Source organism: Chiloscyllium plagiosum, chromosome 38 (genome assembly GCF_004010195.1).
Source record: "Chiloscyllium plagiosum isolate BGI_BamShark_2017 chromosome 38, ASM401019v2, whole genome shotgun sequence".
Classification (NCBI taxonomy): domain Eukaryota; kingdom Metazoa; phylum Chordata; class Chondrichthyes; order Orectolobiformes; family Hemiscylliidae; genus Chiloscyllium; species Chiloscyllium plagiosum.
This window is the reverse complement of record NC_057747.1, coordinates 23,171,847-23,185,974: the sequence shown is the minus strand read 5'-3', so window position 1 is coordinate 23,185,974 and position 14,128 is coordinate 23,171,847. Positions and strand designations below refer to the sequence as shown.

General features: G+C 41.8%; 1 protein-coding gene across 2 annotated transcripts; it reads right to left on the bottom strand.

Annotated features, from left to right (window-relative positions):
- Nucleotides 1-2,133: 2,133 nt before the first annotated feature.
- Nucleotides 2,134-12,850, bottom strand: pla2g12b (phospholipase A2, group XIIB). 2 transcript variants are annotated; one of them, XM_043679117.1, is made up of 4 exons: nt 12,520-12,850; nt 8,997-9,073; nt 4,177-4,342; nt 2,134-2,864 (listed from the first exon to the last, which is right to left on the bottom strand). In XM_043679117.1, exons 1-4 carry the CDS (start codon nt 12,740-12,742, stop codon nt 2,746-2,748), a joined length of 585 nt encoding a protein of 194 aa, XP_043535052.1. In that variant the 5' UTR covers nt 12,743-12,850; the 3' UTR covers nt 2,134-2,745. The 2 variants fall into 2 exon arrangements, with proteins under 2 accessions (XP_043535052.1, XP_043535051.1); XM_043679116.1 differs by having other exon boundaries at nt 8,985-9,073; nt 12,520-12,849.
- Nucleotides 12,851-14,128: the final 1,278 nt, after the last annotated feature.

Below are 14,128 nucleotides of genomic sequence, written 5' to 3'. Positions count from 1 at the left end.
ATGTACTGTGCCGTAATGTTCTATATTCTATGTTCTAAGTTGATGTTTCAGCTCATATAGTCTGCTATATCACCCAATGAGATTGTAGGCGTTCTGATAATCCTTAACTTCACTTCTTTGCCTTTTCCCCTATTACCCTTGATCCCACAGTCTTTAAATAATATTCAGCTCCTCTATTCTTCCTGCCAAAGTGCATAACCTAATATTTTCCCACATTATATTCCATCTGCTGACTCACTTAACCTGTCTATTTCCTTATATAGCATAATTTTCACTTGCCTTAAATCTATTTTTGTGTCATCTGTAAACTTTTTGACAGTACATTCACTTCCCTCACCCAAGTTATCAATACATTTGTGAGTAATCGTGGCCCTAGCAGTGATCCTTATGGCACACCCCGATTTGCAGTTTGCCATCCTGAAAATATCCCCTTTATCCCAACCTTCAATCTGCTATTAGTTAGCTAATCCTCTATTCATGCTAATATACCGACCCAAGCACATTGGATCTTATTAGGTAACCTTATGTGTGATATATTATCGGATTCCTTTATTCATTCTGCTTGTTACCTCTTTAAAGAATTTTAATAAATCTGTCAGGCAGGATTTTCCTTTTTCGGAAGCTACACTGACTCTGCTTGATTATATTATGTATTCCTAAATGCTCTGCTCTTAGATCTCTTATTTTCATTTTCACTTCACTTAACTCTTTCCCAATAACAAGATATTCAGGTAATTGGCCTATAGCTGCCTGGTATTTTTGGTTTCTTCCTCCATTTTTGAACAAGAATGGTGGTTTTCCAATCTTCTGAGACTTTTCCAGAATCTAACGATTCTTGGAGGATTGTGACCAATGCATCCACTATCTCTGCAGCTACTTCCTATAAAAAAAACCTCACGATGCATCCCTTCAGGCATCCTTTCCCCTGGACCCCCTTGTTTCCTTAGAACTTTTTCTCAAGTTACTAGTAAACATCCAAGGTTCCTTGCTACCTCAGAGTCAGAGCCAGAGAATCTCCCATGAAGGCCTTTCATCCTGTCCCTACTCCACTAACTCTGGAGTTCCCCTGAGTCTTTGTCCCTTCCCATGTCTATCTGCATCCTGCTACACAATGATGGCATTTCAAGACATGATTATTTACATAGATGTGAATGACACCAAGCTCTTTATCAAGGCAGGTGCAATTACAACATTTAAAAGGCATCTGGATGGGTATATGAATAGGAAACATTTAGAAGGATGTGGGCCAAGTGCTTGTAAATGGGACTAGATTAGTTTAGGATATCTAATCAGCATGGATGAGTTGGACCAAAGGGTCTGTTTCTGTGCTGTACATCTCAATGACTCTATGACTTTATCTCATCACATTTTGTCTCAAGCTTGACCCCCTCAAACCCTCTTCTCTGCTACTTTTCCAACACTCAGTCTTGAATGAGCTGAAACTTCTTCCAATTAAACGCTAGGAAGACCAATTTCTCAATGGCACAAACTCCATTTCCCGCCTATTGATCCCAAATCCCTCCTGCCTCAGGCTAGATTACAGTATTTGATGACAGTATTATTTAGTCTTGGGTTGAGCTTCTAATTTTATATTTTCTCCATCATCAAGACTTGCTTTCTTTCATCTCAGTAACTATAGTACTTTTTTGATTGTGGTTGCAAACTGCCATCAATTCTGACCTTGTTCAAATATTTAACTTAGATGAGTACACCTTCTACACAATGTGTATCGATTACTTTTACAACATGAATTACTGCTGCTGATAATTGCTAATATTTGATGAGCAAAATATTCCCAGGTAATGGTCAAAATTTACATGGAAGCAGGAGGAAATCCTTGTAGCTTAGATCTTGTGATGTATCCACAACATGTATTGTGTCGCAACTTCATGAACATGTTCTGTTATGTGCACACGTGTGTTCACAAGTGCACACATGCTCAAACACACATGCAATGCTCATGCACATACACAACTGCTCGCCTGTAAAGATTCACACATGCACTCATTGCCAACATCAGTGCTGAGTTTGTATATGCTGAGCCATCAGAAATACACAACACAAACTGATCTCTGTTATCTGCACTCCCATAGTTCCCTTTTGAAGTGTAATCCTGTCAACATCATATTGAGCCACATTTGTAAAGATTTATTTAAATAACAGAACATTCGGCTTGGCATAATTTTGTTCATTCTCAATATGAATTATTCCCCACCTCCCTCGCTCCACAAAATATTGATACTTTTGAGCACCAAGCCCCAAAAGAAATGGTATGGACTTGACAGACCGAATGGCTTTATTCTGTGCAGTCATGTTTTGGGAATGACTCAATGGAATCACTTCACATACAGATGGAGAAGGTTCTAGAAGATGGACCATGATGAAAGTAGTAATTGCTTCTCATGAATTGACATAAAATTATGATAAACTTGGCACAAAGATGAAGGACCAAGTAGCCTCCTTCTGTGCTGCTTGATTCTGTGAAAAGAGCTGAAATAAATAAGTTACAGTGCCAGCAGGTAGCTCCAGTGTTGCATGTACACGTGTCAGTGAAGACAGTTACAACATATTTACATGGAAAGGCAGGTAATATGTATACATCATCATGGAGCAGGAGAGGTCTTCTGGTCTTATGGAGAGTCGCATTGTATGTGCAGACACACCCACGCACCCACACACGCACACACACTCGCACACATACGCACATACACTCACACACAGACATAGATTATGCGACCTTTATCTTTAGAGCTCGTCTCTTTCCTCCTCATTGCATACACAGGCTGATCTCTGACTGTTCATGAAAGGTTTACAGCCCAACGTCCAGACAGCATTGAACATGGTATCTGCCACGGATTCACAGGCTGAAAGAAAGAACAATCATTTAGTTGATGCTTTTCCCACTTATATCCTAAAGCACTTTATGTAGTTTCATGGGGTTGTCACCATTGTAATGTATTGGGGCAATGAACTGGTGCACACTATTATTATTATGAATCAGCCATTACAAATCCTCGGAGCTAAGAGTTTTCCTCCTCATATACTGAGTTTGAGGTGTTTAATCTGTCACTTAGAGGGGAACACTAAGTTAACGTTCATACTGTGTGTCCTATCAGTGCCCAGATACTCCTGGGGATCTAGTGGAACTCACTTGTGGAATCATAGTCCTCTCTGAACAACCAGTCTCAACACTGACCAACCCTCTGGCTTTATGGCAATAGGACATGGCTGCCCTACTCTGACAACTCAACACTGGAGCTCTGTAAGTCACTGAGTGAAATCTCAATGCCTGTTTCGCCACTCCAGTAACAGCATTTGTTGACAAGAGTCCCGCATTGAAATAAACTGGTGATGGCCCGACCATGTGAGTTTTAATCGTATTGAGGAGAAAGTGAGTCTGCAGATGCTGGAGATACAAAGTTGAAACTTTATTGCTGGAACAGCACAGCAGGTCAGGCAGCATCCAGGGAACAGGAGATTCGACGTTTCGGGCACAGGCCCTTCTTCAGGAATTAATCGTATTGATCCAAGGATAAATGTTGACCGAGGAGAGCTTATCCTTTAAACGTTGATTTTCCTGCTCCTCAGATGGTGTCTGACTGGTTGTGCTTTTCTTGCACCACACTCTTCGAACAGGCAGACGTCCCCAGCCCTTCTTCGAATAGTGCTGCGGAATCTTTCATACCCAGTCACAAGGGCAGATGGGATCTCGGTTTACTGTCTGATCCAGAAAGATGGCACCTCTAACAGTGCGGCACTCTATCAGCACTACCCTGGAGAGTCAGTCTGGATTATGTGTTAATTCTTTGGAGGGTGTCTTAATAACAATGACCTACTGACTTGGGTCAGTGCTACTCACTAAGCCACGATGCCCAGTAGAACAAGGGATACAGAAATAAAAATAAAACACAAATCTGCAAACAACTGCTGGGATTCTAAAATACAAACAAAAAACATTCTAGTGAAAGCTTTAGGTCAAAAATGTTGTCTCTCTAGACACTGAGAAACCTATTGTGTTTTTCCAAACTTTGCCGTTTTTGTTCCAAACATCATCCATTTTCTATCCATCTAGGTCTTTAATGCTACGTCCAATATGTCCCCTAAACATCTTTTTGTGTCAAACCCAAATTTTATGTGTCTTAATGATGTTGGAATCTTTCTGATATAAATACTGACCTTCAACCTTTGATACAAAGCCCAGACTTTTCTTGAGATCTGAGCAGATGCCATAGAGGCACCAGCGGAATTTGGCGTCACATCGGTACTTGTTGGCTCCGCAAGTGTCGTAGCAAAGGTCGAGTTGGTTACAACACTTTGTCATGGCCGGGATTCCCAAGTCGAGCTGAAACACAGATGGAAAATAATTGCAGGGGCAACTTTCTAAGTCTGGAACCACATTCTGCCCAGACTCCCCAGAACCCACAGAACTCAACATTTTGTGAATGTGTTTGACACTTAGCAATGATATGTTGTTGACCATCACTGGTCACTGTACTTATCTCCCCCGCCCCACCACTTTGATTTTCTCTCCTTCCTTATTGCCTCCATCTTCTTGATTTCTTTTTTATTGCCACATTTGGTGGTCAGAGTTTGTAGTCATTTGTGAATTGGCTGGATGCTTCTGAAACAAAAAGCTGGGTTATTTGTGCTGGGGTAAAGGAGCTATAGACTCATACAGCACGGAAACAGCCCCTTCGGTCCAAACAGTCCATGCCGACCATAATCCCAAACTAAACTAGTCCCACCTGCCTGCTCTTCTCCCATATCCCTACAAACTGTTCCCATTCATTAACATATCCAAATGTCTTTTAAATGTTGTAACTGTACCCGCATCCAGCACTTCATTTGGCAGTTCATCACACACATACTACTCTCTGTAAAAACATTGCCTCCATGTCCTTTTTAAATCTTTGTCCTCTCAACTTTAAAAAATGTCCCCCAGTTTTGAATGCCCCAGCTGTAGGGAAAAGATCCTTGTTGTTCATCTAATCCATATCCTCATGATTATATAAACCTGTATAAGGGGTTGTGGTACATGATTACCTCTGAAAACTCAGTTTTAGTATAGCACCCCAGTCCTTTTTATTGATTCCTGTTATTGTCATATTGCTCCAAGTGACTATGGTTTGTAATATGTTAATTGGGCGTTTTGGTTAATTTTAATTTTTTTTTACTGGAAGAAGAGCTCCCCCTTCCACAATCCCTGCATCTCCCCTTTGTTAGTGGTTTTTAGTTAACATTACTTGGTGGACAGTTTTTGTCAGCTGTAATTGGTTTATTTTGTTAAAAAACAAAGGAGCTAGGTTCTTTCCCAGTGGCAAGTTGGGTCTTGGAAAGGGAGGAGGTCCAGAAGGGAAATGTGAACATTGGTGTCTGTACTAAACTATAGATTTATAATAAAACCCCTGTAAATCTCTGAAAGCCTTTTGCTGCCAAATTCAAGGTATGGATATCAGTCTACTAAACACACAGCTCCCCTTGTGTATTAGTTGGCTCGTCTGACCACAAGGTTACAAAATTGACAGGTTATTATTAAAACCAGTCTTCTGCACCCTCATTACCATTAAACCATCATGACTAAACACAACTTTCGAGTCCAAAAACCTCCTGAATGGTGTTTACGAGGTGAAAATGGGATGTACATTTCCTCTTGTGAGTGAGTTCAGAATTAGGGGACACCCTTTTAGGATGGAGATGAGGAGTTTTTTCTTTCCCTCAGAGTTGTGCGACTCTGCCTCAGAATGTGGGAGAGTCAGGGTCATTGATCATGAGGTGGAGAGATTCTTATCAGCCAGAGGGGAAACAAAGGGGTAATCAGGCTAACTAGGAATGTGGAAGCAGAAACACAAAGAGACCAGCCATAATCTAATGGTGGAGCAAGCCAAAGAGGCTGACTGGCCTTATCTCTGCTCCTAACCATCCTCACTTGCACCCGATACCATGGAATCTCTAGTCAGACTAACGGAGATGCAGGGTTGACCAAGTCATATAGATATAAACAATACACATCTATTTATTGTTGATGAAATGTTATCAATTCTTAACTGTTTCCCTTGGCCACCTATGCTGCCTGACTTCCTCAGAATCTCCAATATGTCCTGTTTCTAATTACACACTTATTTTACACTGCAGAAAAAAGACATATTTTGCCAACACTTTTATATTGCGTGAATCAGGACAACTTGCAAGAAAATCAAACAAAGGGAAAAAAGCCCTTTTATTTTGTATGAGGAGAGGGCTGACTGTAAAATGGACTTTGATTGGTAGAGGTGTTGCCATGGAGATTGCACTAGTTAGGTGATAACTGACAGTTAACTACCAAGCTATGTGTAATTTAAACCAGGCTGCATAACTTTGATTGGTCATGGCATTTATATTCATATTTACCAGGAATTCTCCTCGCAAGTACAAGATGGAAATTTTCAACAGGATGTGTCTTTTTCAATAATACTCAACTCCTTTTTGACTAAACAACTATTTATTCTGCAGTGTTGTTTCATGATAAACATAAAATGAAAATATTTACTTGAGGGCAGGCTGGTGCCGTGGACAGAGTCAGGCATCTAACACTGAAGATAATGCCTCCACTATGACTCTATCATCAGGAGTTCATATTCTCTACCTCCCAGTGCTTTATAAGATGCAACATAAAGTAATCCTCTACATAGACCAGCAACATTCAGGTCACCATTCTAACCAAAGAGATAAAAAGCACAGTTGTTGGTATCATTACATTTAGCTCACATCTGGTGTCTTCATGTTGATAGTAAACTTAATTTCTGATGGGCCCAATTCCACTCAACCTAATGGAACCTAGCGGAGTTGGCCTTACCCACCTCCTTCCTCTACTGCAATGGAACAGAACAGCACTCCCTCAAAGTTAGAAATAATTTGTTCAGGAGTGAAATCCGGAAGCATGCTTTCACACAAAGGACATTTGGAAGAGTCCTCCAGACGCAAATAGGAATGTTGGACTTTTGAAACTTTCAACACTGAGGTAAGGACATGCATGGGGTTATGATTCATAGATGCAGATCAATCATGATCAAACAGGCTTGAGTGGCTGAATTGTCTCTCCTTGTTCCCATGTAACTACCAAAACAATATTTAACTGAGGAAATCAATACTGGGTAGTGGTATCACAGTAACTTCCTAGCTACTATCAGAAAATCTGAATAGTATCATCATATCTTATTATTAATTGGAAAATGGTACTCTAAACTGGATAAAGGTTTCAAGTTTGATTTTTACTTCTATTTTATAAGTGAAGAGGAATGAACATGGCTTTATTTTCATGTTAGTGTGTGGTGTCTGGAGGTCTGAAGTTTGTGGATATCTGCACTTTTAATGAGCATTTACAGCTTTGGAGTAAAGCTTGAGGTGAACAGTTCAGTGCATTAGAAAGAAGGGAGCAGAGAAAATGAAAACTGACATTGCCTAGCATCAGTGTCACATGAAGACAGAACCAGACCGAATGTCAAGCAGTGTGTGCAGGTTTATTCAGAGAAAACAGGGCTACGACAGCAAAGATGCTGTTAGCTTAGCAATCTTCAATGCAATTTGGATTGTAAAGAGATCCTGAGTGACTGAAACATCAGTGAGAGAAAAACACATGAAGCAAAAGTCTGTGAAAGAGGAGTTTAGGAAACCTATGTTAATAAATGCATGAGCTTTGTTAGCAGTTTGTTAAGGATCTCAGAAAGAGACATTAACCAAAGAAACGGCATCAAGTGAATGCAGAAATTTGCCAAAAAGAAACCAATTGCGCCTTGATCTCTGAATAAGGACCTTTAAATTAGAGATAGGGTGCCCCTTCAGTGAGATTTGAGTAATGTTCCTTCAATTTTTTTCTTCGTCCTGCATGGAGTTCCGAGATCTGTGCATGGCAGTGGCTTCCAGGAGGGAGAGTCATGGAATGGCAATGAGGATCGACCTGCACAAGGCTTCCCAGAGGACCTTGCAGCTGTGTAGTTTAAAGGGAATATTGGGTTCTGTAAGGTCGTTTCTGAGATTTAAAGGATTGTATTTTTATTTCTGATATTTGGGTCAAGCCTGTTATAAATAGATCTTGGGCTATATCAAATAGTTAATGAGATTTGTTTTCCTTTTTATCTGTAATAAACATTAATGTTCTTTTGATAAAAGTATATTGGCAGCCTCTTATGAATACATTCAATAACTGACCCCAACAGCAAACAAATCGCATAAATAAAACTTCTCATCTATCAAGCCAGGTTTCATTCTGGGACCTGATTGTCCAGTGTTAACATCAGCTGGGATCCTAACAAGTTAATAATTACAGAAAACAGCCTGATTATAAAAATGAAAATTCATTCAGCTCTGATACCATTTACCCAGAAATACATATTGGGAATCAAAATATACAATAGCAACATTACCATCAGTTTGGATTGGATGTATAGATCATGTCCATTGTTGAGACCATTGGGTGTAAAGGACATTGATGGGACTTTTGGTTGTATAGGATATATCCATTGATGGACAATAGACCATTGATGCTCTATACAATGACCACACAAGCTTGGGCTGCGTACCCTGATTCCTGTCTGGCATTAGTGCATGCCAGAAAGAAGAAGCAATCTATGTACGTATAGAGTCAATGACACTCCAATATGCTTCACAAAGTTGTATTTTTGCCGTGTAGCCATTGTTGCAATTTGAAAACATGGTAGTTAATTTGCAGACAGCAATCCCCTGCCTAAAGCACAAAACATCCAGAAAATCTGACTTAGTCAGTTACAAAGATCCAGAAACAGGGGATTAAGGTCCCTGCTCTCCCTTGAATAGCACCATGGATTCCATGCAGTTTGCACCTGAGAGGTTTGATCGACTACCTCATTCAGTGTGAAGTGCAGCACTCCCTCAGTTCTGGCACTACTGTTCCAGTCTAGAATGTGTGCCAGTGTAAAGCTATTATTGAAAAGCGGCGAGTATAAAATAGAATCTGGGTTTGTCGTACATACAGTGTCTGGTACCTTGAGTCCAAGGAAAGAGGAGCTACAGCCATTGGGCTCTGGAGGTTTATACTCAGGTCTCGGAAGAGGCGCCTTCCCTAGACAGAGAGGGAACAGAGTGAATGGTACAGTTTATACAACAGGGAAATCTTTGCACCTTTATAGCTCAGTCTAAGATCCATTTTACTTTCCTCCTAAGTCAACATCTTGCACTTATATAGCACCTTTAAATCAGTGAACTGCCCCAGATTGTTCCGGCAAACAAAATTGATAAGCAAGGTCTGGGATAGGACCCAATAACCAGAGGCAGGGCTCTCTGTGCTTGAACTAGAGGCTCAAGTCCAAGTGCAGAGATAATAGCAGGGTCCCCTGATTTCTCTGACTGTCCCTGGTAACACCAAGCCACTTAAAGAAAGTTTCAGACAGAAGACCAAAATGTGGTCAAAGAGTTAGATATTATGCAACATCTTAAAGGAAGACAGAGAGAGAGGGAGAGAGAGGAGAGGGGGGTGTATTGGAGAAAGACCTTCAGGTGTTAGGCCCAGGTAACCAAAGGCATGGTTGCCATTTGGGGACCAATTATAATGGGGTGTAGGTTTGCTCGCTGAGCTGTAGGTTTGATATCCAGAGGTTTCATTACCTGGCTAGGTAACATCATCAGTGGCGACCTCCAAGTGAAGCGAAGCTGTTGTCACCTGCTTTCTATTTATTGGTTTGTGGCAGTACATGTTTTCTCAAACATTCATGCAGGAAGTAAGTTGTTCACGGGTGGAACTCTCTCGGATGGCATTCCTTTCCCATCTCCGGGCAAGTTGTAGCATGTTGCGCCCATAGGTTTTTGCAAGGTTTGTGAAGGTTTGTAACTCGCGAACAACTGTACTTCCTGCATGAATGTTTGAGAAAACAGGTACTGCCACAAACCAATAAATAGAAAGCAGGAGACAACAGCTTCGCTTCACTTGGAAGTTGCCACTGATGATGTTACCTAGCCAGGTAATGAAACATCTGGATATCAGACCTCCAGCTCAGCGAGCAAACCTACACCCGAAACCTCAGCCTGAGCTACAAACCTTCACAAACCTTGCAAAAACCAATTATAATAATGGGGTATACACAAGACTCCATAATGGGAGAAATCCCAGAGGTTTGCACAGTTAGAGATGGCCACAGAGATAATGGGGGAGGAGAGGCAACTGAACAATTTGAAAATTAGGGAGAGATTCAAAAATGTAAGTATTGCCAATGGAAGGTGATGTATATGGGGCTTTTTTACAATTAATTCCCAAGCTGTGGCCAGGTCGATGTTTATTACTCACCTTGGTTGCTCTAGAGATCGTCATCTCCTTTAAAGTGTCATGGGGTCTTTAACATTCACCTGAATCACTAGAGGAGGCAGACAAAGCCCTGACTTGACTTTATGTCTGAGGAGCAGTGCCTCTGAAAACGAAGACTCCGTCCGTACTACAGGCCCACACTGACATGAATCAAATATAACTTCTAGTTGTTTGTATGTGGAATGAGGTGCAGCACTGTACCAGGGAGTTCCCTGCCCAACGACACTGAAGGAACAACAATACATTTCCAGATGAGGATGGTGAGGGTGGTGTTCTCATGTATCTGCTGCCCCAGTCCTTCTACCTGGTAGAAGTCACAGATTTGGGAAGTTCTTTTTTCTCATGTAGGATGTTGGCATCACTGGCAAGGCTGGTATTTATTGTCCATCTCTAAAATGCCCCTGAACTGATGAGCTCTGCAGGCCATTTCAGAGGGCCAATTAAGAGTCAACCATGTTGCTATTGGTCAGGATAGGCCAGATTTCCTTCCCTAAAACGCATTAATTAATGGGTTGATACAACAGCGTGGTTGTCATTGGATCAGTTTTTAGTCATTTGTCCAGACATTTCCTTGTTTAGCTTGGTTTATTTGGCCAGATTCCATTGCATTCAAATTTCACCATCTGCCATGATGGGATTTAAACCCAAGTCCCGAGAGCATTAACTTGTGGCTTACTGGATTACTAACCCAGTGATATAACCACTAAATCACCAACTCCCTAGGTACTGTCAGAGGATTCTTGCTGAATTACTGAAGCACATATCAGTAACTAAATATATATCTAGTTCACTAACAGATACATATAGGACCATAGTTGTAAACATAAGTACTGAATTTATCCAAATTGCAAAGACTACTCACCCTCACAAACATTAACTTTACTCCTTGGTTACTCCTTTGAAGAATATTACCCACTTCCCAAGTGATTTTTTTGCTTTAATCAGATTCTACCAGGCATTTGTAATATTATCTAACTTCTGTTTGTTTTTTCTCACCCTTGCGTTCTTTAACCCTCAAACACAAATGAAATTCTTTTTAGGCGGGTTAATGATCAATCAAGTACATATCACAACTTTTCAGGAGAAAGAAAGGGAATAATCCCAAACTGGAAAATGACTGAAGAGATCACAGAGTTGTATTTGTTTGGGTCTCTGCTTTTTCTGTTCAACTATATTTCTCAAAAATCAACCTTGGAGCAGTACAGACTGTTTGTCCCTCTTGCGGGTTGCTACCTTTCAGCAATGTCTGTGCCTTGTCTTTGTTTTATTTGGGCAGGTCCCTCTTCAACATTTCTGCTTCTGGCTTTCTATCAGCGTGTCATAGCGACGTAGAGATCTACACCATAAAAATATGTCCTCCAGCCCATCGCTTTTGTACTAGTGAATAATGACAATCTAACGATTTTAATCCCATTTTCCTGCACTTGGCCTATAAGCTTATTTGCCTTGGCATCGCAATGCTTCTTTAACATTTCTGTCTCTCCCCCCCCCCCTTGCAGGGAGTGAGTTCCAGACTCCCCATCACCCTCTGGGTGAAAAAGTTTTCCTCACATCCCCTCAAAACCTCCTGCACCTTACCTTCAATCTATGTCCCCCCACCCAACTCCTAGTCATTGACCCCTCCATCAAAAAGGGAAAGGTTTCTTCTTGTCCATGCCCCTCATGATTTTATACATTCCAATCACCTCCCATCTCAATTTTCACTGCTCTAAGGGAAACGAACCCAGCCTGTTCCAATCTCTCTTCATCACTGAAACTCTCCATTCCAGGCAACACCCCGGTGAATCTCCTATGCACCCTCTCAGTGCTATCGCATCCCTCCTATAATGTGGATTCCAGAACAGCACACAATACCTCAGCTGTTGCCTAAACAACACTTTTTACTGTGTCGATAGATGTGGAACTGGTAAAGCACACTCTCCTGCTCCTCTGATGCTGTCTGATCCATTGTGCTTTCCCAGCTCCACAGCTATTGACTCTGACTTCCAGCATCTATAGTCCTTATTATCTCCAACATTTTATACAGTTGCAGTATTACTTCTTCACTGCTCTTGAATGCTATGCCTCAACTAATAAAGGCAAGTACACTACATGCCTTTTTTAAACACTTCACCATCTTGCAAAGACTGGCCAAATCCTTTCTCCTCCACCTCTCGCTCAAACTACCCAACACTATCCAGGCTAGTGGTTACCCAGCCAACGACACTCACCATAGCGGCACTTGTACTGACAGACTCCATTCCTGCCACCGAGCAGCTCCAGGAATGAGTCAAAGTATCCATTTATGGCTTCGAAGCTGTCTCGGATGGAGCCAATGCCCCAGTCTGCGTCGGTGCTCGGGTCACCCTGGTCTGTGGCCGTGGTGTTGATGATTTCTTCAGAGAGTGCCGCGGATACGGTCAGGCACAGCACAATCACAGCTCCACCCCTCATGGCGAAGCAAAGCTGGTTCGACAAAGAGGATTAAGGTGAAGCACATTCAGAGCTTCGTTCCCCACCACAGTCCCGGCTCTTTAGAGTCACTCTCCCACCTGGACTTTTAACCTTCACCTTTTTATCTGGGATGAGCTCACTGCAATAATAGTCCAAAGGTCACTCTGAGTGGAGCTTTGCCTAGAATTCGGTCTCAACTCAGACACCTTGGCTAATTGCTCATTGTGGCCTGTGTACTTTAAACACTGACTGGCAGTTCCCTGCCTCGTGTCTAAATTCTTAAATAAATTACCTGCCAAGCAACATGTTTCAACACGGGGCAAAGTTACTTCAAGTTTTTCAAGCAGTGAACCTTTTCCCCATTCATTAAGGGAATACAAGAGCTCGCTAGGAAGACCAGTGTTTCTTGCCCATCCTTAATTGCCTCTTGAGGGGGTGACGTTGAACCAGTTTCTGGAAACACTTGCAGCCAATTTTTAAAAAAAAATTCATTCACAGGTTGAGGGCGTCGCTGGCCAGACCAGGTAGTTAAGAGTGAATCACATTGCTGTGGGTCTGGAGTCACATGTAGGCCCAGACCAGGTAAGTATGACAGTTTCCTTCCCTGTCAAAAAGTGTGGGGCTGGAAAAGCACAGCAGGTCAGGCAGCATCTGAGTCGACATTTCCAGCATATGCCCTTCATCAGCTGATTTTATTGAGTTCAAATTATACCAGCTGCCAGGGCAGGATTTGAACCCAGCTCCCCAGAACATTACCTGGGTTTCTGGTTTAAAAGCCTCAGTGGTAATACCACTAGGCCATTGCCTCCCCCCTAATCAAGATCCACCCACTGTAGTGGTTTCAACTTCAGTGCAGTGGGCCTGGAGTCACTCATTGGCAAGACCCAATATAGACAGTCGATTTCTGTCCCTGGTGAACAAAGTGGATTTTTACAACAATCTGGAAGTTTCATGGACAAGCTTCTTTTGCCTCTGTTTACAAATTAAATTAATTTAAATTTACCAGCTGCTGTGGTGGAGTTTGAACTCTTAATGGTTCATGTTTTCAATCCCCAGAGGATACACTGAGAACTTTCGACTACCTGGATGCAGCGAAACAGTACTGAACTGGTGTCTTCACAAACTGAGAGAGTTTCAAGTTCTTGTTGCAAAGAGAGTTCTGGAGATGTTAGACAGAAGTTGTCAAGCAGCCCGAGGTGACTTGATAAAGTCGTGGGAAGCTCAGTGAGTGGAATTCACTCAATTATCCATCCACAAATAGGAAATGTTCAGCACAGCTGACTATTCTTGGCTCAGGACCTGGACCTGAACTCATCCTGGGTGGATGCCAATTTCTGGGTATCCTTAGAAACTTGTAGAAAGTGAGGACTGCAGATGCTGGAGATC

Coding starts and splice junctions, on each gene's coding strand:
- pla2g12b (XM_043679116.1), bottom strand. CDS start 12,742: ATGAGGGGTGGAGCTGTGATTGTGCTGTGCCTGACCGTATCCGCGGCA. Junction 9,074..12,519: donor TCAGTACAAGTGCCGCTATG/GTGAGTGTCGTT, acceptor CTCTCTGTCTAG/GGAAGGCGCCTCTTCCGAGA. Junction 2,865..4,176: donor CTTTGTATCAAAGGTTGAAG/GTCAGTATTTAT, acceptor TCTTTCTTTCAG/CCTGTGAATCCGTGGCAGAT.